At 36.6% G+C, this 20,605-nt stretch overlaps 1 protein-coding gene across 1 annotated transcript; it reads right to left on the bottom strand.

Annotated features, from left to right (window-relative positions):
• Positions 1 to 998: 998 nt before the first annotated feature.
• Positions 999 to 19,577, bottom strand: DUSP19 (dual specificity phosphatase 19). Its single transcript, XM_065881112.1, has 4 exons — positions 19,352 to 19,577; positions 14,134 to 14,180; positions 6,803 to 6,955; positions 999 to 1,253 (listed from the first exon to the last, which is right to left on the bottom strand). The coding sequence occupies exons 1-4, from the start codon at positions 19,575 to 19,577 to the stop codon at positions 999 to 1,001; spliced, it is 681 nt and encodes a 226-aa protein (XP_065737184.1).
• Positions 19,578 to 20,605: the final 1,028 nt, after the last annotated feature.

Below are 20,605 nucleotides of genomic sequence, written 5' to 3'. Positions count from 1 at the left end.
TAAGCAAATTCATAACGTACAGAGTTCAGCCTTGCTAATATGGAGACTTAATTAAAAAAAAAACTAATCAAAGCCTCTGGCCAGAAATAAAATTGTAAATGATTTTGGGCTTTTTAAAAATGTATGTAAAATTTCTTACAAAACCATAACTGTTCTTTCCTTAAAAATATGTTCCCTAGTAGAATACTGAACTAGAAAACAGATCATTAATCAAACCACATTTTAAAAATGATTTTTTAGTATAAAACACTTTCCCACAGATCCAAGGAGATCAGATAATTATGACGTCAGACGCAAAAACAGAATGCTAGGGACCCAGAATAAAAAGCATACAATGTAAGAGACTAATCACCTAATAAAAGAACCATAAGCTCACAATAAAGTAAGAGAGAATAGCTATACAAAAAACTTTAAAAATAAACACCGGGAATACAGTTAAATTAAAGAATCAAAATGAAAAGTGGGTACATTTTCATAAAAGGACATAAAAATCTTGTGAATATTGTAACTGCTACATAAATATTGTGTAAACCTTCAGATTTTGGTTACCTCTTTTGGGAGGCTTAAGGTATTGTTTTTTAATCTTAAATTCTTCACAAAGAAATTTACCTCCCTCTGAAATAGTAAGTCAAGTAGCACTTCAAGTTTTTCCTCCATGGAAACAGTTGCTGGAATAGAAAACCACCAAAAGTTTTAATCAACTAATTTAATCTTTCATGCTTTAATATAGATTTTAAATTTAAACCTTTTCTTTCTACAGAAATAAATTATTGGTAATACATTGTTATTTTCCCTTAGCAAATCAAAGAAGCATTTAATCACATAATACTAAAGAAAACATGATATAATTTAAAAAATTTATTTATACCCTAACTTAGGACAATCAATTGACCTCTATTTCCACTTGAAAAAAGCATGAGAGAAGTTTCTACTAGTTTACTCTCAAAAAGGGGAAAGGTGGCTCTAGAGACCAACTCAGAAATTACAGTTGTCCATCATCAGCTAGAATGTAACTCAGGAACTGTTGTTTCTTCTAATTCCTGTATTTTGTCACACTTATTGCTTTCTTTGCCCTCTTGATATGTACGAAGCTGCTCCACAAAACCAGCATTTGGACATATGGAAGGTCTTGCATTTTTCACCAAAGAAAAAGCACTGGTAAATGAGATTTCTTCAGAATTCATTAGGAAGCCTATTATAATTGCAGCAGCCCTGGAAACTCCTGCATTACAGTGAACAAGAACCACTCCATCCTATAATAAAACCAAACAAAAATCTTCATTATTCATTTAAGAGAGACTATAATATAATCTTATACTACTTAAAATTATAAAATAAAAATATTCACTTTATCGATTTATTTGATTCAATCTACTCAATCATCAAAATACAATTCATTGTAGGGAATGAATGGGAAAAATCCATCAATTAACCAACACCTTCTCTTCCCACCTCCCAGAATTGAAATGCTTTCATGATATATTTGGAATTCTGAAACTATCTTTTATTAAACTAAAGTAATCTAGTAAAGTACACATAAAAGCCTAGTAACTTAGTAGCCACAAGTCTATAAATAAGAGAAAAATCACAGGAAATATATGTGGAAATATAAATAAAACCATAATCATAAACTAAACAGAAAGCTCGAGACATTCTAGGTACACATAGTGCTCCCATGAAGAAACTAGTATCACTGGCTTAGAAATCTATGTGTAAAATTATCAGTAAAGAAAAAATTTTCTTCCCTTGGATATATTTTACTCTGGAGGGAAGTGACTTAAAAAATAGTTAAACTTATGAGGTAGTAAAATGATGACACAAATAGCTCACGACAATGTGAAATGGAAAAGGTAATTAGACACCAGCATGAGGTCAATAAATGAAAAACGTTTCAGGTAACTTGCAAATGATACTTCACAAGTGAAAAGGGACACAGTGCAAGGCCAATGCTGATGGGGGTAATATTGCATTAATAATGAATGTGATAGATCTGATGGATCAGCATTGATACAGGTTAGCTTATCTCAGGCCTTTAAAAAGTTAATGATCTAAATGAAATGTAGAGAACAGTGAGCACACCCAACAGAACCAGACATTTTAATTACTTCATTTCTTGATTCTTCTTTTCTTACAACACAAGAAAGATGGGAACAGGGAAAGGGGGAAAAAAACCTTACAACTGAAAATTCTCTGTCCAAAGTACACATTAACAATGCTATGTTTATGGCTTATTGGATTACTTTACTTTTACAAGGCAGTTTTCTTAGATGCATAAATCTATTGCAAAATTCCTTTCCTAGGTCTATTGTAACACATTTGCAAGTGTAACTCATTTCAAGAAACACAGATGATTCACAAGAAAATTAGTTAATATTTTAAATCCTCATATCAAAAAGACAATTTCAATTGTTTTTATATATTTTTTTCTTTTTAAAAAAAATTTCTTATTGGAGTATAATTGCTTTACAATGTTGTGTTAGTTTCTACTGCACAGCAAAGTGAATCAGCTATATGTATACATATATCCCCTCTTTTTTGGATTTCCTTCCCATTTAGGTTACCACAGAGCACTGAGTAGAGTTCCCTGTGCTATACAGTAGGTTCTCATTAGTTATCTATTTTACACATAGTATCAATAGTGTATATATTTCAATACCAATCTCCCAATTCATCCCACCCCTGCTCCCCTCCTTGGTATCCATACATTTGTTCTCTAGATCTGTCTCTATTTCTGCTTTGTAAATAAGATTGTCTATTTATATTTATATATTTCAGAGTCATTTCCAGATATTAACTTTCTGTACAAGAAAAGCAAAATGCAAATATTCACTCTACATATACAGAATTTTTCTCACTTTGTACAATGGCTTTTTTATGAGACTTAAGACATTTTAAAATCATATTACAGTAACCAATGAAAACTATTAATGAACTTCTTTTAACTCAAAACAAATTAGATATTCCAAAGAAACTTGGAATCATAAGCTTAATAAAAGGTGCCCTCATGTCATTTTTAATGTTTCCTGGCTGTATACTAGTTATCTCTATGTTATGATCCATACATACGCTTTTGAAAATGAAACTAGCTTTATTTTCAATCTTATACACGGTGCAATTAGTTTTAGCTAATGTTTAAAAATGTTAGTATTTTCTTCCCTCTTACATTCTTTATATAAACAGCTACTTTTCTGTTAGTTTCTACAGCCTTTGAATTTACCTATTTACCTTTTATTATTCCTTGGGTATCATATTGCCCTTGAAAGTATTTCCAAACAAACTACTAGCTTCATATCCCCTTTCCAGAACTCAAAGTAGTGACAATTAAATCATTTATAAAGAAATTTTTTCTTTTGCACTTGCTGTTGTCCTCTGCTTGAAAGGCCTTTGCTCCTCTCTTGGTCCAGCTAACTTTGGCTTCTGTTCTAAGAAGGCTGTCTCTCTCTGCGTGAGAGGCGGGCAGGAGGAATATCCAAGCCATTTTTGTATGCCTAATACTTAGTACAATTTTGGGCACAGAGTAGGTATTCCATAAATGTTTGCTAAGCAAACAAATTAATTTTGTTCTGCATTTCTGAGAAAACATTCTCTTAAAAGAATCAAATCACCATTTTGCTATGGGCAGATAGATAGGAATTATGTTATAGTATTTCCATCTTACACAGCTTGCTTTGTTCTCGTGTTGTTATGAACAGCCTTTCAATTAGATTGCCAGCTCCTTAAGGGCAGCAATATACATCCCTTGTATCTTCTCAGAGTAAGTAATTCATATTTTTTGACAGATGAACTTAGTCAAGTTCAGGTCTTTTGATATATAGAAAAATATATTAAAATACTAACAGTGGTTATATCTATATGGTAGAAGTGGGTGACCTTAATTTTTACCTATCTATATTTTCCAATTTTTCTACAATGTTATAAATTACATGTTTTTAAAATCACATCTTATAAATAATAAAGTAAACATGGAATATCAAATACACATTTTCATACTAACAAACAAAACCTTTTGCACATAAAAAAAGGGGGTCAAGTAAATATTCCTAAAAGAACTCTTGAGGCTATGGAGGTTACTTTACTACTTCCCTCTCATGTGTATTTCTGTCCCTTTGGGCATAAACCTGACAAATAACGCATTAGGCGGAGATAGAAGAAGGACAGAGAAACCAAACAAACAGGGTTTTATAAGTACAGAGAGAAATGAGGAAAGACATGGGAAAATGGAAGACATTCCATCTGGCAGCTGTATGTAAAAAATGAAAACAACAAACTAGGACCTAGAAAGGTAGTTTTGAAATATGCAATTCACTGAGTAATCACATTTAATAATACGTGCATATACAATAGGAAAATCATGAAGAGATCTCTTCTAGAAAAAAATGAAGAAAATTCAAGACTTCTATTGCTAAAACTAAATATGTATTAATCTAAACAATAAAGAATTTTCAGGGTAAGGAAATATTGGCTGAGGCTAAGATTTCAGTAAAAATCATAAGGCTTGAGAAATTAGAACATATTACAGAATTCAAATACATCTTGTAGCAGAAACATTTTATGCATCTCTTCGGATTCCTTTGATGCCATCATCTCACCCTCAGCTTGCTCCACCTCAACTACAACCTCTGTGGCTGACTGCCTATTGTGCCTTTAAGCCTATTAAGTTTTGCTTGCCTAAGAACACCTGGCTCTTCCCCGATGGCAGTCTGCATAGGTACACTCTGAGTTCTGGATTCGCTTGCTTCTTCTGAACTTGGATGGCAAATCACACCACAGGGCATTGGGTTTGGCTTCAAGGTGGCCACTGAAGGGGTGGGGTGCTACAACCTGGAATTGTGAGGTTAGTTACCTCTCCATGGGTAAACTTTGACCAATGGGAAATAGAAGCTGACAGATGGCCAGGCAGATAAATTCTCTCTCTTCCCTCCCTCCCAAAATCTGTACTGAGGTGCAGTTTCTTTGGACTCCCTGCCTGGGGATGTCTTGGGTACCACCCTACCAAGTACCCAGCTATTTCGCTGTCAGCTCATTGTGAAGTTGTGTTCAGCAAGGTAAACACATCATCTTACACTGCTTCTCATCCTTACCTGAGTCACTTCCTTTTCTTCTCACTCTCACTGCCTAGGGATTGCACCTCTCAAATGAAGCATCAGCTCTTAATCCTTGGCTCAGGTCCTGTGTTTTGAGAAACCCAAACTAAGGACCATTTTTATTAACTATTACCCATTTCACTTTTTACTTGCAACATGTGCATATCTTCTAATATGAATATGGATGATGTCTACATTTTTCCTTTACCGTCTAACGTACATTCTACATCTCCTTAGGAAAGCAGCTAATACAGAAACATTGTCACTTTTATTTCTAACACTGTTAGCTGGCACACTGGAATGTGACAATCTAGAGTCTGTAAAATTTTTCACAAGAGAACAGACTGGCCAATACTAGGCTCTGAATTAGAAAATCTCCTCCTTTTCTTTCATCCAAATATCTGCTATTAAATAAGGTAGAAAAGTGTTACATTTTTCCAGTAATCTAGAGAAGGGTATCGAGAAGAGTGCTGGGCACCTAAGGCACTCAATAAATATTACTAAATGAAAGGAAGTAAGAGAGAGAGGGAAAGAGATAAGGTAGAAGGGAGATCATCAGAATTTAATTAAGTTGGATTCTATTAACTGTCATTAATTGTCGGGTGCTCCAGGACAGTTAACTTTTCTCTGTAAGTGCTTCTACATTCCCATGTATTTATCTAACATAAATTTTGTAAGAATTATATACTGACTAAAAATGATGTCATTTCAAGGTATAATTATTGGTAACAGCCAGCCTGGAAGCCCTGCCTTGGATCAGTACCAAGATTGAAGTACTGTATTTTTTGTTGGTCTTCTAAAGTCAGGGAACCAATGGACAGCTTCTGATCAGCATTTTTATACAATCTCAGGAATATTAATCTTCATAAATACACTAACAGGACTAGAGCAGCCTCTATCCCACAGTCCACCTGATTACCTTGCAAAGTGGTCAGAGGGCAGGTGGTTAGAAACTATCAAAGGAAACCTGCTTATTGGGTTGGCCAAAAAGTTCGTTCGGGTTTTTCCATAACACCTTACAAAAAACCGGAAAGAACTTTTGGGCCAACGCAATACCTATGTACACAGGAAAATTCAGTAAGCAGAAAATTTTAAATCCGAATATTTCTCAGGAAGGCATAGGAATATGAGAAATTAAAGTTAAAAGTAAATATTTCACTGAAAAAAGAGCAACTGGAAAACTAAATAGTTGTAGGAATTAATGAAATATTGTTGAAGGGGAAATTTCATAATTGTTCCCTACATATTCATTACAGAAAGAATAAATATTGGATAATGGACCCATATTTTTAAATATCTGCTTCTGAAGAACTGTGGATCAAAACAAAACTTACAGACTTCCCTGGTGGCGCAGTGGTTAAGAACCCGCCTGCCAATGCAGGGAACACGGGTTCGAGCCCTGGTCCGGGAAGATCCCACATGTGGCGGAGCAACTAAGCCCATGCACCACAACTACTGAGCCTGCACTATGGAGCCCGCGAGCCACAACTACTGAGCCCGTGAGCCACAACTACTAAGCCCGTGTGCCATAAATGCTGAAGCCCATGCACCTAGAGCCCGTGCTCCACAGCAAGAGAAGCCACTGCAATGAGAAGCCTGCGCACCACAATGAAGAGTAGCCCTCACTCGCCGCAAATAGAGAAAGCCTGTGCACAGCAACAAAGACCCAATGCAACTAAAAATGAATAATAAATTAATTAATTAAAAAAAAAACTTACCTTCATTTTTGCTTGTTCAATAAATTCAAAACATTCTGGAAAATAAGACAGGATATTGGTCTCAGGTAGATCCAAAATAGAAATACTCTTATATACAAAGTCACTGAGGAAAGCATTTTCAACTCCATATGCAACATTGAGAATATGAGTCACCTTAAAGAGAAAAAAAAGGATGATTTTTTAAAATTCTCGTGAATTAGGTTAATTAAACAGAGACTGAGATGTTGAGAGCTGTAACAAGAATAAACAATTTAAGCATGACTCAATAACACTTCCTTCAGGAAGCCTTTTCTGACTGCTTCATCCCTTACCAGAAGTGCTATTTCTATATACCTCCAAAGCACCCTTTACTTGCCTCATTATAGCCCTTACCACTGAGAGTCTGTTTATCTCCCTCACTGTACTAGAAACTCCATGAGAGCAGGGACCAGGTTTAGCTTACTCACTATTGTAAGTAAGCATTGTGAGTGAGCAGTGACCTTAGCACAGAAAGTACTTAAAATATTTATTGAATAAATCAATTAATGTCCATATAAAAACTTACATAAGGGAAGTGCATCAGTAGCACACAACTTCCCTTTCAATAATTATTTCCCTATTTTCCTCTTGTATTCTTTGTAAGTACAGTGGTTCTCAAGTGTGGCTGCATATAGAACCATCAGTAAGTGTTTTAAAAATATCAATGCCACAGGGTCTCAAACCCAGAAATTCTGATGAATTAGTCTGGTTGAAAGGTGGGATGGTCATGAAAGATTTTTCTTTTAAATGGCACACATAAGCAACCTCCTCATCCATCTATACATTCAGGCTCCTTTCCTGGAGTCCACCAAGCAAATGGAAGGAGCCATGTGGAAAGTCTATTAAAAGAATCCAAAGTCTAAACAGACCAGAAATATGAGTCCCTGTTTCTTATCAGGACATGCTTCTCACTGAACTTACTGTCTCTCTTAGTTTGGATCTTAGGGTTTGCCTGACCTTGCTATTTTCTTGTGTCTCATCATATTTTAGAGTACTTGTCCAGCCTGCCTCTCTTGCCCCCACTACCCTCCCAGCTATGACTCTGGCTGTGTCCCACTCCTTCCCTAAGCACAGCTAATTGGTTTCGGGTGGACGCCTGACTTAAGCTAGACTGAGCAGATTATCTCAAGGAATTTAAAAAATAGGTGTGTGAGACAGCTAGAATGATCCACAAACTCGGGAGATTTAAGAACAGCCGTTTTCTATTAAGTGCTCAGGGAAGCTGAAAGATCTCTGCTCCCAAATGAGAACAACAACACAGATGTACAGATAGGAGCCATGTGCCAGTGGGAGAGAGAGGCTGTCCTGGATGGCCTTCTATTCTCTGGCATGGCCACTCTCTTCCCTCAGGTTCCAGAGAGCCCCCTAAATCATCATACACATTCTCTTTCCTCGCTCAGGTTTCTGTGGTCCACAATCGAAAGAGTATTAAGACACTCAGGGAACTAGGCCTCATGAAAAGAAGGCCACAGGCTATTTACTAACTTAACTGCCTTGTGGAAAGAAGAAAACAGAAAAAAACCCCAAATCTTCTCAAGAGACACTCTTACATAGAGAGGAGATGGAAGAACCTAGAAAGAAGGGAAGAACTGTTTTAGAAGATACAGTCTGAAATGTCCTTCTGCTTTCCCCAGTGAAGTCCCACCTGACTGTGCCAAGCTACTCTCTCACTCCAAGTGGACTTCTGGCCAGGACTACATGATTCTGCCCTGAATTAATAGATGTGCCAATGTTTTATAATATTGATGTGTTTGCCTTACCTTTAGAACTATATTCTGCATTCCCAAAAGACCAAAAATGAGGTCTGACCACTTACAGAATATATCTGTATCTATATAGCTTCCCTATACATCACAGGATTACAAAGACGACCCAATGAGAATCTTGGGGAAACTTGTTGAAAGGTAAAAGTGCTTTACAAATATTGTGGATCATTAAACTACCCAATGTCTAGGTAGTTTAGCTGCTTGGAAATGCAACTTACATATATATTGATTGAACGATCATGCTTGAAAAGAACTCTACTGAGTCTCAGGTCATGGTGGTGATGGTGATGGGGACCTAGCCTAAAACCCTTCAAGTAATCAAGCATATTTCCAAAATGCAGTTACAGAGGTCCTAACAATGGCTGACCTTGTGATGCCCTTTATAATAGGGATAATAAGAATAGCCCCTTTATTGTGTACGTAGTATGTGCTAGGCATACAGGTTAACTCACTTAATCCTCACATTTAGGCATTATCAAAAAATTATCTTTTGAACTAGTTCAAAAAGCACAACATTATAAAAAAAAAGAAACATTAAGAAGTCTTGCTCTCACCCTCTTTCCACTCCATCATCTCCCATCCATATGGTAACCATCTTTGTTGGTTTCTTGTATATTCTTTTAGAGTATCTTTATGCAAATATTTTATGTACTCCCTTTCTTACACAAAGGCAACACCTTGGGTTTTTCCCCCTATTTAAAAATGTCCTGGACCTGCCAATGCAGGGGATATGGGTTCAAGCCTTGGTCCAGGAATATCCCACATGCCTCAGAGCAATAAGGCCGTGCACCACAACTACTGAGCCTGCACTCTAGAGCCTGAGAGCCACAACTACTGAGCCCACACGTCACAACTACTGAAGCCTGTGCACCTAGAGCCCGTGCTCCGCAACAAGAGAAGCCACTGCAATGAGAAGCCCGCGCACCGCAATGAAGAGTAGCCCCCACTCGCCACAACTAGAGAAAAGCCCACATGCAACAATGAAGGTTCAACACAGCCATACGTAAATTAATTAATTTTTTTAAATGTCCTGGAGATCTTTTCATATCAGTATCTAGAGACCATTTTTTGTGTGTTCTTTTAAAAAGCTATATAGGGAGACGCAAGAGGGAAGAGATACAGGAACATATGTATATGTATAACTGATTCACTTTGTTATAAAGCAGAAATTAACACACCATTGTAAAGCAATTATACTTCAATAAAGATGTAAAAAAAAAAGCCATATAGTATTCCATCATGTGGGTGGACTATTGGTCATTTAACCAATTCCCTACTTATGGAAATAGGGGTTGTTTTCAATAAATTTGCTATTATAAACAGTGCTGCAGTAAACAACTTGGAATATTTTATGTTACACTTGGTTTCCTCCATGCTTTATTGGGCATACACCAGGCATTCAATGAGTACCTTACTAATAAAACAACTCTTGTTACCATATCTAAACATTATAATGAAATACCTATAGAAATTTCTGAAATGATCTGCCACAAGAGAATTTCTATTAGTTATTGCACTCTACTTAAACCCCGAGAAATCCCTTTGAAATGTGTCATGCATTTAAATCAATAATTTTGTTTTACAGCATCCTTAAGATTTTGTAGAAACCCTCTATTCAGCTGCTCAGCTTACTTTTGCTTCTTCCAGGCATCTAACAGGATCTTTTATACAGAGACAGAATGATCTTTTAAACAGCAGCTGGGTTCACATCACCAGGATGAAAGTGAATTTGAACTAGTGTATCATAACGGGGCTAGATAATAAAACACTTGCCAATGAAAAGATTTATCAGTTTTTCTAATTTCCATTTTTACCCTGAGAAATATTAATTTATTCATGTAAGCAAGACTCTAAAACATGTTCTACTTATGTTGAAATATTGATCTAAGAGGGTTCCTATCAGGATATACAGTCATTCTCATATCCTTATGCAATTTCAGGCCATTGTCTCTTATTGTCAGGCAGTTATTATTATAATAAAACAAGGGGAGTCCAATTTAAACACAAATAAGTACATTGACTAGTAAACATATCAAATTAGTTAATGAATTCGTTAGTATTTCCTTGAAGAAATTAATTGCAAGTGTTTATCACATAAAATTTTCAGCCTCAATTTAATCAAATTTTTTTCTCAGAGCTGTGGGATGAAAGATGAGTAGGACAGGGTCTCTAATCCTCTAGAAGTCTGCTGAATAATAGAGGGGAAAACATGTTCACTGACAGTAATAATAAAAAGTAGAGGTGGTAAGAGCTACAGGAGAAGAACAAAGTGTTATGAGACCAGAAGGGAGGAACACACACTGAACTTGTTCCTTCCAAGAGCCTCCACGTTTGCTGTTCTGTCAGCCTTAAGGGCTCTTTCCCTGATTTAAGCACAGCTGACTCTGTCATAAGGTCTCAGTTGAAATATAATACCCTCAGAGGCCTATTCCCCTGCCACTCCTCTCACTGCCTTGTTTCAATTCTTTCAGAGAATGTATTCTCATCTGAAAATATATTTTAAAATCAAGGACCTTACTGCTTGTTCATTTCTATGTCTCCTGCAACTAGAAAAGGGCCTAGCACCCCACTTACATCGTGGGTGAGAGGCAGGGTTGCATTCTTTTGGCTACTCCCTGCCTCTTTCAAGTCACTTCTTTTCTACCCTCCAGTAAAAATCCTTGCTCTTTTGAGATTCATACAAGCTGATTATTCCATCTTATACCCTGCATTCCTTGGGCACCTGACCCTCAGTTTTCTGGGTCCTACCCCATGTCCTACCATTATCCTGGGTGACATCAATTTCCACTTGGGTTTAACAGGTCCCTGACGACCTCATCGCCAATGACCTTCATCACCACTCTCCTTCACCACCTCTGCAAGACCAATCAATGCCCAGGACTGATCCAGCTCTGATCCCATTAACTCAGGTATCCCACTCTTATTTTTCCATCTTCCACTCAGTTATTCCCTCTACACCTCACAAAAACCATCAACTCCTTGATCTTTCTATTTGATCTATCAGCCCCCTCTTGCCTTCACTTCCTTTGTTATTCAGCTTATAGTCCATGGTCTACCTCCCCTGCACCTGACTGGTAAAAGTCCCCTCTATACCCAGACTGCTAAGCACTGCTGGAAAAAATTCACACAATACTGCAGTTCATGCCACCATTAGTTCATGAGAGCCAACCTCTCTTGAACCTTAATGATGCTTAGCAACTATATTTCCCTAGTAGGCTCTCTCCCTCATTCCCCATACCAGCTCTTTCAAACATTCCCTACTCTCCTAATAACTTTCAACCCTACCATCTCTTCCCGACTCCCAGTAGATCACCTCACTTACCATTTTACAGTAAAAAGACAAGTCATCACATAGGAACCCTTTCCATCAAATCTTACCATCAAATTTAACAACTTCGCCTACACCTGCATTCAGCCTTTCCTTCTACCTTCTTAATACAGAGCATGATGTGCTCCCACATCCTTTATGAGGCTCATTCTGGCACCTGTGTTTGGGGTCACACTGCCTCCTACTTTCTTGGCCCTCTAGCCACAATTCTTGCTTTCCTGTGTTTTCAATTCCTTTCTCTACCATCAGCTTTACACACGCTCAAAACTCTCCCATCTCCCTCTTTTGATCTCATCACCTATGGGTCTTCCTGCTCTCTTCTGCCCTTTTTTGGTGTGATCATTTCCTCCACCTCTCAATCTTTTGAAATCTGGCTTGGGCCTCCAATTCAAATGAAACTGTTCCCACTAAAGTCAGTAACAACTTTTTGTTCTAAAGTCCAACTGTTGTAATTCATTCCCAACAATACTTAAACTTTGGGCAGCATCTGACACCGCTGACTCTATCCTCCACAGAACTCTGCTTTGGCTTCCATGACACCACAATTTTTTTACTTTCCTACAAACTCTTACAGTACCTCCTTTCCCACTGCAGATTCTTCTTCCTTTGACTATTCCCTATAGGTTGGTATTACTCAGGGTTCTGGTGTAGGCCTTCTTCTCTGCTCACCTTGCCCCAGGTGATTTCATCTACTCCAACAATTTAAATCACTACTTATAAGCTGAAGATTCCTGAATCTCTATTTTTACCTCTCTCCTGAACTTCAGACCCCATATACCCACACTGTCTATTGAATAACATTACTGAGATTATCCACGGCATCTGAAATTTAAATTATTCAAAATTGAGCTTGTTATTTTTCCTGTAAAACCTGCTCCTCCCTACTTTGTTCCCTATCTCATGGGATGACACCAACCCTACTTAGTAACCCAAGAAAGCTGAATATCACCTCTGACTCCTCCTCCTTTCTCAACTTCACCCCCCGCTTCTACTCTGTCCTGCAAGTAGTCAATCATTAACTTTTGAGAATTCTACCCTCTTAAAAACCCCTCAAATCCATCCACTTCTCTCTACCCCCACTGAATCCTAATCTAAGCTACCATCATCTTTTTTCAGATTGCTACAAACAGCCTCAAAACTAGTCTTCCCATCTCTAGCTTGAGCAATCCTCCAACCTATTTTCCACACTGCCTCTAACCATCCATCTTTCTAAAATGCAAATTTGATCCTGTTACTTCCCTCCATAAAGCCTTTCAAAGGCTTTCCACTGTCTTTTGTATCAATTCCAAACAGTTTACTCTGGCTTACATGGACTTTTGCGATCTGACTCACGCTTACTTCTCTGGCCTTGTCTCTTGGTACCCTTCTTTCTCACACTCTCTATTCTAGGGTTACTAAACTTCTTTTCTGTTCCTGAAAGCATCAGCCTTTCTCTTGTCTCTGGGCCTTCACAGAGCCATTTCTTCTATCTGAACACTTTTCTGTCTGCTCCCTCCTCACCCCCTTCAGAGCAAAACTTCAATATTATTTCCTCCAGGAAGACTTCCCTGACCTTACTATCTCCAACCCAACCCAAACAAACATGGGTTAAGGGCATCATCTCCTATGCTCTCCCATAGCACCTGCACATCCCCATCAACACATACAATACACTGTACTGTAGCTGCTTATTTGTCTTTCTTCCCTCTCTGCCCCTCAAATCATAAACTTCATGTGAACAAGAACCTTTTGCATTCCTCAAACCACAGCAATTCCATGACCCTGAAATCTTGCTTAACAAAATAGTTGATGGATAATTTTTTTTTCAGTAAATATTGAAATAAGTAATAAATCACATCAGTTGTGTGGGGGAAGGTGGGAAGAGATAGCATTGGGGAAGAAGTGGTATGTGAGTTGGGACTCAAGGCATGGGTAAATCTTGGACAAGAAGAGAAGAGGGGAAGGTCTATTCCACACAGAGGAACTACATAAGCAGAAACAGGAAGAAGTGCCTCCAAAGTCAGGTTCATGAGGAAATGTAAAGGGAGACTGAGAGAAAATAAAACTGGAAAGATGGATTACAAATTCACATATTTGAATTAAGTGCAATAATTTTTGTAACTTTATTAAAATTATAGCCAAATCTCACCAATCCAACTCTGAAATGGACCTATGCAGTTTTTCCTAAATAAATGTAACAATTAAAATACTTCCTATACACAGGAAGCATTTCCTTTTACCTTGTGCTTTTTCAGTGTATCCAGATCATGAGCAGCATCTTGTGACCCTATAAGAAATAAATAACATCACCTTGAATATAAAAATAATCATCCTGACTTTTAATCTAATTTTTGCAACAACTCTGTTAGCTATTCATTTATTTTAAGAAATGCAACTTGGGAGGACCTCAGTCCAACTTTCTGAAAGATAATTCAGGAATATTCATCAAAAAATATTCATTATATATATACTCTTAGACTCTGAAATCTGACTTGTAGGAATTCTTCCTAAAAGTCCTGGATATTGCAAAGATTAGCTATCAGGATGTTCTTCACAGTGTTGTCTGTAATACAAAATAAACTCTATAAAAACAAAACAAACAAAAAAACCAACCAAACCCAATGATGGGGTTGGGTTCTATTAAAGATAGTACAATTATGTAGTGAAAATATATACAGCCCTTTGAAATGAGAAATGTAGAAGAATATTTATGGCATGGAAATATATTCTCAATATATTATGTGATAAAAGCAGGTTACAAAACATCAACCATTTTTGTAAAAACAAAAACTATGTATATGCTTAAAAATGGACAGGAAGTATACAGAATAAAATGTTAACAGTAGGATTATAGGTGATTTTTTCTTTATGCTCATATGTACTTTTTACAATAAGTATCTATTTCTTTTGTAACTTAAAAAAGGATATTTTAAAAAAGACACCCACAAAATGATTTAGTGCCAGCTGGTCTGGGAACACCCAGTAGCTTAGAGCAAACACTGCTGGTCTATTGAATTCCACCCACGTTCTGTGTACCACTAGGGCTGTATCCTTTTCCAGTTTCTTCCTGTCAAAGTTGGCTTTCTAGAGCTCTCACACTTGGAAAATGACTCTAGGTAATAAGCAAGGTTATTATACATGAGAACAACTAGTTAAAATAAAGTGAGTGACACAACTGAAAAGATAGGGCATTTATTATATTACGATTTCAAGTATTTTACTTTCCTGAATTAAGTTCCATTTCTATAAAGAACACTTTTCTCACCTTATCCACCTGGGAAATCTGCCAGCTTCTATTATGTGACTTTAGGTAGGTGGAGGGCCAGCAAGTATGCTGGTTGGCCAATATTCTCTTGGTAATACGAAGCTCACAGGCTCCTTACTGAGTCTACATTCAACTTTACTTAAAAGTTAGCCTATCAAAATATTAACATTTGTTAAAGCTGGATGGTGGATATGTAATTGTCTGTTATAGTGTAGTCTGTAATTTTTTACACATTTGAAATACTTCATAATTTAAAAATAATTTCTCAGTTTTCTGTAGGAAGTCCTATTCATCTCCAGGGGGAGAAATGGGTTCAAATAAGTTAACTGAAATTTGGTGGTTTAATATGCATGTTATCTTTTTTGTGTTTTGTTTTTTTTGGTTTGTTTATTTTTTTGTGGTACGCGGGCCTCTCACTGCTGTGGCCTCTCCCGTTGCGGAGCACAGGCTCCGGACACACAGGCTCAGTGGCCATGGCCCACGGGCCCAGCCGCTCCGCAGCATGTGGGATCCTCCCGGACTGGGGCACGAACCCGCGTCCCCTGCATCAGCAGGCGGACTCTCAACCACTGCGCCACCAGGGAAGCCCGCATGTTATCTTTTAAATAATAATTCTACACGGCCTATTTCTTAAAATAGAAAAAAAAAAAAAAAAAGAAACATGCATGAATGAAATTCTTTCTTTTCTATCCAAAACTATCATTATTATATTTATCAAACCTGTATACTTTCATTATTTCCATTAAATACACACACACACCAAACAGAACAGGTCAGTTATATTCCAGAGTTGGCTGCCATATTTTGAAAATGACTTCCAGAATATGAATATATTGGTACAAATTTAGTGTTCTTGAGACCAAAAATCAACTTGTATCACTGCCTTTTCAAACAATAGGAAAATTACATGAGTTTTAATCATGTGGGGGAATAATTTTAGTCAGCACAAATGGACTTCAGGTAATTGGCTTGTATGTTTCATCTAATACTTGGTAGTATTCAGTTCACATTAATTCTCTCTAAATTCTAGACATAAACTCAGCTTTTCTCCAATTTTAAATGATTGCTTTGTGTTGCAGTCTTGCGTTAAAATTTTGTTGGAAAAACACTTATCATTAAAAGAAATAAACACTATAAATCATTATAACAATGTGTTATTTAAACCTTTGTTTTGAAAAAGTAGAATGTTATCCTTTTATAAACTATCTTAATCGAAATTTTAAAACAAATATCAATTTTAATAATTTTATGATTTTAACAGTGGCAACATGAATCTATAATTGTGTTAAACTTAATAGAACTGAATAGCAAGTCAATTTTAACAGTATGGCAATTTTTTAAATAACAGAAAAAGAAGTTGATAAATAGGACTACAACTAAAGAAAGAAGTCTAATAATAATAATAATAATTTACAGTTATATTTTACAATGACACAAACCACTAATATTCAAGACCTTGGCCAAGAATTATTAAGGAAATATTACAGATGAAGTAACTGATTTAGAAAGTATATTACGTGCTACTGGAGTTGGGTCTTCTAACAAGTTCAATGTGTTGCAATCATAATATATGTATCATAAAAAATAGGCTACGTAAGATCTCCAGAATCCTGTTTCTATTTTTAAGAGATCTTTTTTTATGAAAATACTAAATACTGCATAAATTCTGGTGCAGCATGTCTTGATTTACAAATCTCTATTTTCATCATCAAAAAATTAAACAAAAAAATTATTACTGAAATAAACCAAAAAGATATTATTACATTACTGAAAAGGGAAATAAATAATATTCCAAAGAGAAATGTTTTGAGAAAATTTGTAGGAGTAAACATTCATAAATGGATAGAAATAGGAGCATAAATTCCTATAAGGATAAAATAATAAGGTAAAATAATATTTGTGAAAGAATTTTACAAAATTAAGAGCTATACAAATTTAATGTATTATTTGCCTCCTAAAAATACTGGGCTTCCAGGATATCAGAAATCCTCTACAACCTTATAAAGGATCCCAAGATTTTCACCTAGAATTGAAGCAAAGATCTCAAAATGTGACCAGTTGGGATTTCTTAACAGGATGGACATAACAAGAAATAACTGTACCCTTTTAACTACCCAAGAGAAATGGAATTTTTCACTTTTACAAATCAAGTTGGATATAAGAAAAGTCCTAGTGATTTTTGTTGTAAAAATATAATTTGCAAAACCTAGGACAAAAATATTCACTGACTAAGATCTTTTATCAACTTGTTAGGTAGTTCAAGGGCCTATGTAAGATTTTTGAAATGCAGAAGCTTGGGTGAATTTATGAGCTAACTAAAAAAGACATTGTATTTTGACAGCTTTCTATTTTCTTTATTTCCCACCCAAAACAAAATTTAATTTCATGTAGTGCTAGGTGGGAGCTGTGTTGCTTTGAATAGATGAAAGAAGCTCTTTGAAGCAACCTAGAAACAACCCCTGCATCATTCACGTGGAAGAACTTTAGATGTAACCATCCATAGGTCCCTCAGAATAAGTCGCTTGTAACTGGGCAGAAGAAGGTCTATCTACCTCTCAGAAGAAAGGAGGTTGTACCTGATGAAATTATCCCATTTCCTGGTCCAAAGAGGCGACCATATAAGGACTAGTCTCAGAAGTCCCTCCCAGCACTCGCTCAAGATCCTGGAAGGGTTCCAATGCCAATCTGAGAACACTACCTTGATCAGCTCACTTTGCATAAGTCTAGATAAAAAAATAAGTGAAGTTCATGAAAACTCTGAAAGGGTGAATGATATTTTTTAATTCTACCATAATTATTTTAAACCATTATCACTACAATGGAAGCCAAATAACCAAAACATGTGCCTTGCTATATTTCCTCTCCTAGAAATGTTGTGCAAATCCTGGGTGCACCTTCCAGACTAAATGACCCACTTCATTTTTTCACAGGGCTGCAGAAATTAATTGGATATATTTATTTGGTGAAAAGACAGGTCATGTAACAATTCATATAATACATAATACAATAACAACTCATATGTATATTGCAATTGATATGTTTCAAAAACCTTTTCCAACTTCAGGACAACCCTATAAGATAAGCACATACTGTTACTTCAGCTTTACAGATGGCTTTTCTGGAGGACCAAAGAGAATAAATGACTTTCACTAGCTCATCTAGCTTTACGTAGAGCATGGCTAAAAGCCTGGACTCCCTGAGTCAGTCTATGTAACAATGGAGAGCCGGAGTGTATCAGACTTGAGCTTGTGCAAGTTACTTAACCAATCTTAAATCCAGTTCCCATCTGTAAAATGGAGCTGATGATCCCTGCTTCACAGTTTTTAAAAGGAGTGAGATGCTATGTGCACTCCACATAATACCTGGCCATTTCTGACACCCAATTCAGTTCTCTTGTTACTCCGGAGAGGCTTGGCTGTATAAATACTAACAAATCACTGATTTTTCCAAGTCTTAATTTCTCTATTCACAAATCAAAAATAATTCAAACCTACTTAAAACACTGTTGACTATTTTTTAAGAATACCATATCATATTCTTGCCAAGCTAACAAGCTTGTACTTTTATAACTGTGCTACATTTGTTATTTGTGGATTATGCTTTGTATAGGGAATCTGTATTTTCCATAATACAAGAAATCATAAACCATCAGATTCATAGCTATAAAGTATCAGTCCACCTTCTCCTTAACACTACAAAAACAGACACCATGAACACATGTGGCCACAGGAGGCATGCACTCCATATGGTTTGCAACCCCAGAGCAGGCAAAAAAGCATTTGCCTTTTGAAATATTTTCTATAACTTCAACCCCTGTCACTTGTAGTTTTGCCTAATAAAAGCATTATTTTTACTTTGATAATCTTTAAGGCTATATCCTTTTATTATCCAAGAAAATACAACATCAATGTGTTATCCTCCAGAGAAGTTAGAAAAACAGGAAGAAAGCTTTTAGAAATTCAAATACCAGATGCTATGTGTTACTAGAATCTATGCCTCTTATGTATATAGTAGAGCAGAAACATCCCTGACTAGCTAGTGTAGCTAGCTAGTAAGTTCCATATCCAAAAAAGGAAACATTTCAATTTTCCAGCAGTTTAGCTGATAGTACAGACTATTATTATTAGGGAGGAAAACGTTAATTAATATAGTTAAATGAACTCAATAACTTAGTGGCAAATCAATATACTCACCCAGGAGCAACCATGGCTTAATAACACCAACTTGCAGGTCCAGGCTAAGGTCCTGCACATAACCACAACCTTCCCCACTGCTCGGCTCTACTTCTTCCACAACATGAATTCTGGCATCTTTCCATGTTTCTATAATTTTCTTTCCAGTTAGCGTTGTCACCCTGGTGCATTGCTTCCTGAGATTATTCCGGGAGAATGCCTTAATTTCCTGGTTAAGGGAGTGCATTACATGAGCAGTGACTAAGAACAAACACAAGCAAATCCAGCCAGCACAGTGAACGACCGAACTGCTAGTCTCTTAATGTTCAATTAACAAATGCAGCCTCAGTAGTTCACTGTCCTGCAGGTAACTGTATCAGCCACACGCTGGGAGTCTCGAGAGTCCAGCTCCGTTTTTCCCAGCGCTGCAATGTAAGGGGAAATCTGATTGGCCACTGAGAAACGGGCGCCGATTGGATGCTGTTTCTCCTTCCGGTTGGTCGAAAATTAATTACCCTTCAAAGAGTTTTCTTACTGTTGCTATTTAAAGCTAGCTTTATTATTCACACCCAATGATAAAATATAAGACTTAATGGGAGAGAAGGCTGACATTTCCTCTCTCCTTAAAAGCAGTGGTTTTCTGGATATGCTCGATCGGTGTTTCTTGTGGTGACCTGGGTATCCCTCCTGCTCTAGTACAGCTGCGGAGTCACAGTGCAAACCTTCCTACTGTGCAGAACCGTGCCTGTCCGCCTGCTTTTAGGCTAATCCGGGGGGCTACAGCAGACGTTGAAAGTTATTCCTCGCTTCCTATGTGTTTCACACTCTTTCTTTCTGATGTTATTGCCAAGAGGAACATTTACTAGATTAAAAACATAAACAAAAAACTGTTGTGCAGACTTGTAAGGTAACAATTTAAATGAAACCTGCGAAAGTAATTTTCTAATTATGTTCCTATATTGCAGGTTAATAAGAGCTTAGTACATTTTTCCCCCTGACTTCTCGCCTACATTTTCATTATCAGTAAAACTGCAGAAGTCTTCATGCAATAAATATACACTCTGTTTATGAGAGGCATTGGCCGCAAGTCTTTTCATACATAATTTCAGAAATTGCGGATGCAAACATCCAAGTTTACAAAATTGTTCAATTATAGAACGATTTTGATTAGAAAAGGATGATATGTTTTACCAAAGAAGTCACAAGATTCCTTTAAATAGAAAATTTTCTTACCCCACTTAAAATGCAATTTTATATGGGCTTAGACACAATGTA

The sequence above is a fragment of the Phocoena phocoena genome, chromosome 7 (assembly GCF_963924675.1).
Source record: "Phocoena phocoena chromosome 7, mPhoPho1.1, whole genome shotgun sequence".
NCBI classification, from domain to species: domain Eukaryota; kingdom Metazoa; phylum Chordata; class Mammalia; order Artiodactyla; family Phocoenidae; genus Phocoena; species Phocoena phocoena.
This window is presented reverse-complemented; position numbering and strand designations above follow the sequence as displayed.

Excerpts from the sequence above, each read along its gene's own strand:
- DUSP19 (XM_065881112.1), bottom strand. The coding sequence starts at position 19,577 with ATGCACTCCCTTAACCAGGAAATTAAGGCATTCTCCCGGAATAATCTC. Across the intron at positions 14,181-19,351 it reads TAAGCCATGGTTGCTCCTGG|GGTCACAAGATGCTGCTCAT; the intron begins GTGAGTATATTG and ends TATTTCTTATAG. Across the intron at positions 6,956-14,133 it reads ATACACTGAAAAAGCACAAG|GTGACTCATATTCTCAATGT; the intron begins GTAAAAGGAAAT and ends TTTCTCTTTAAG.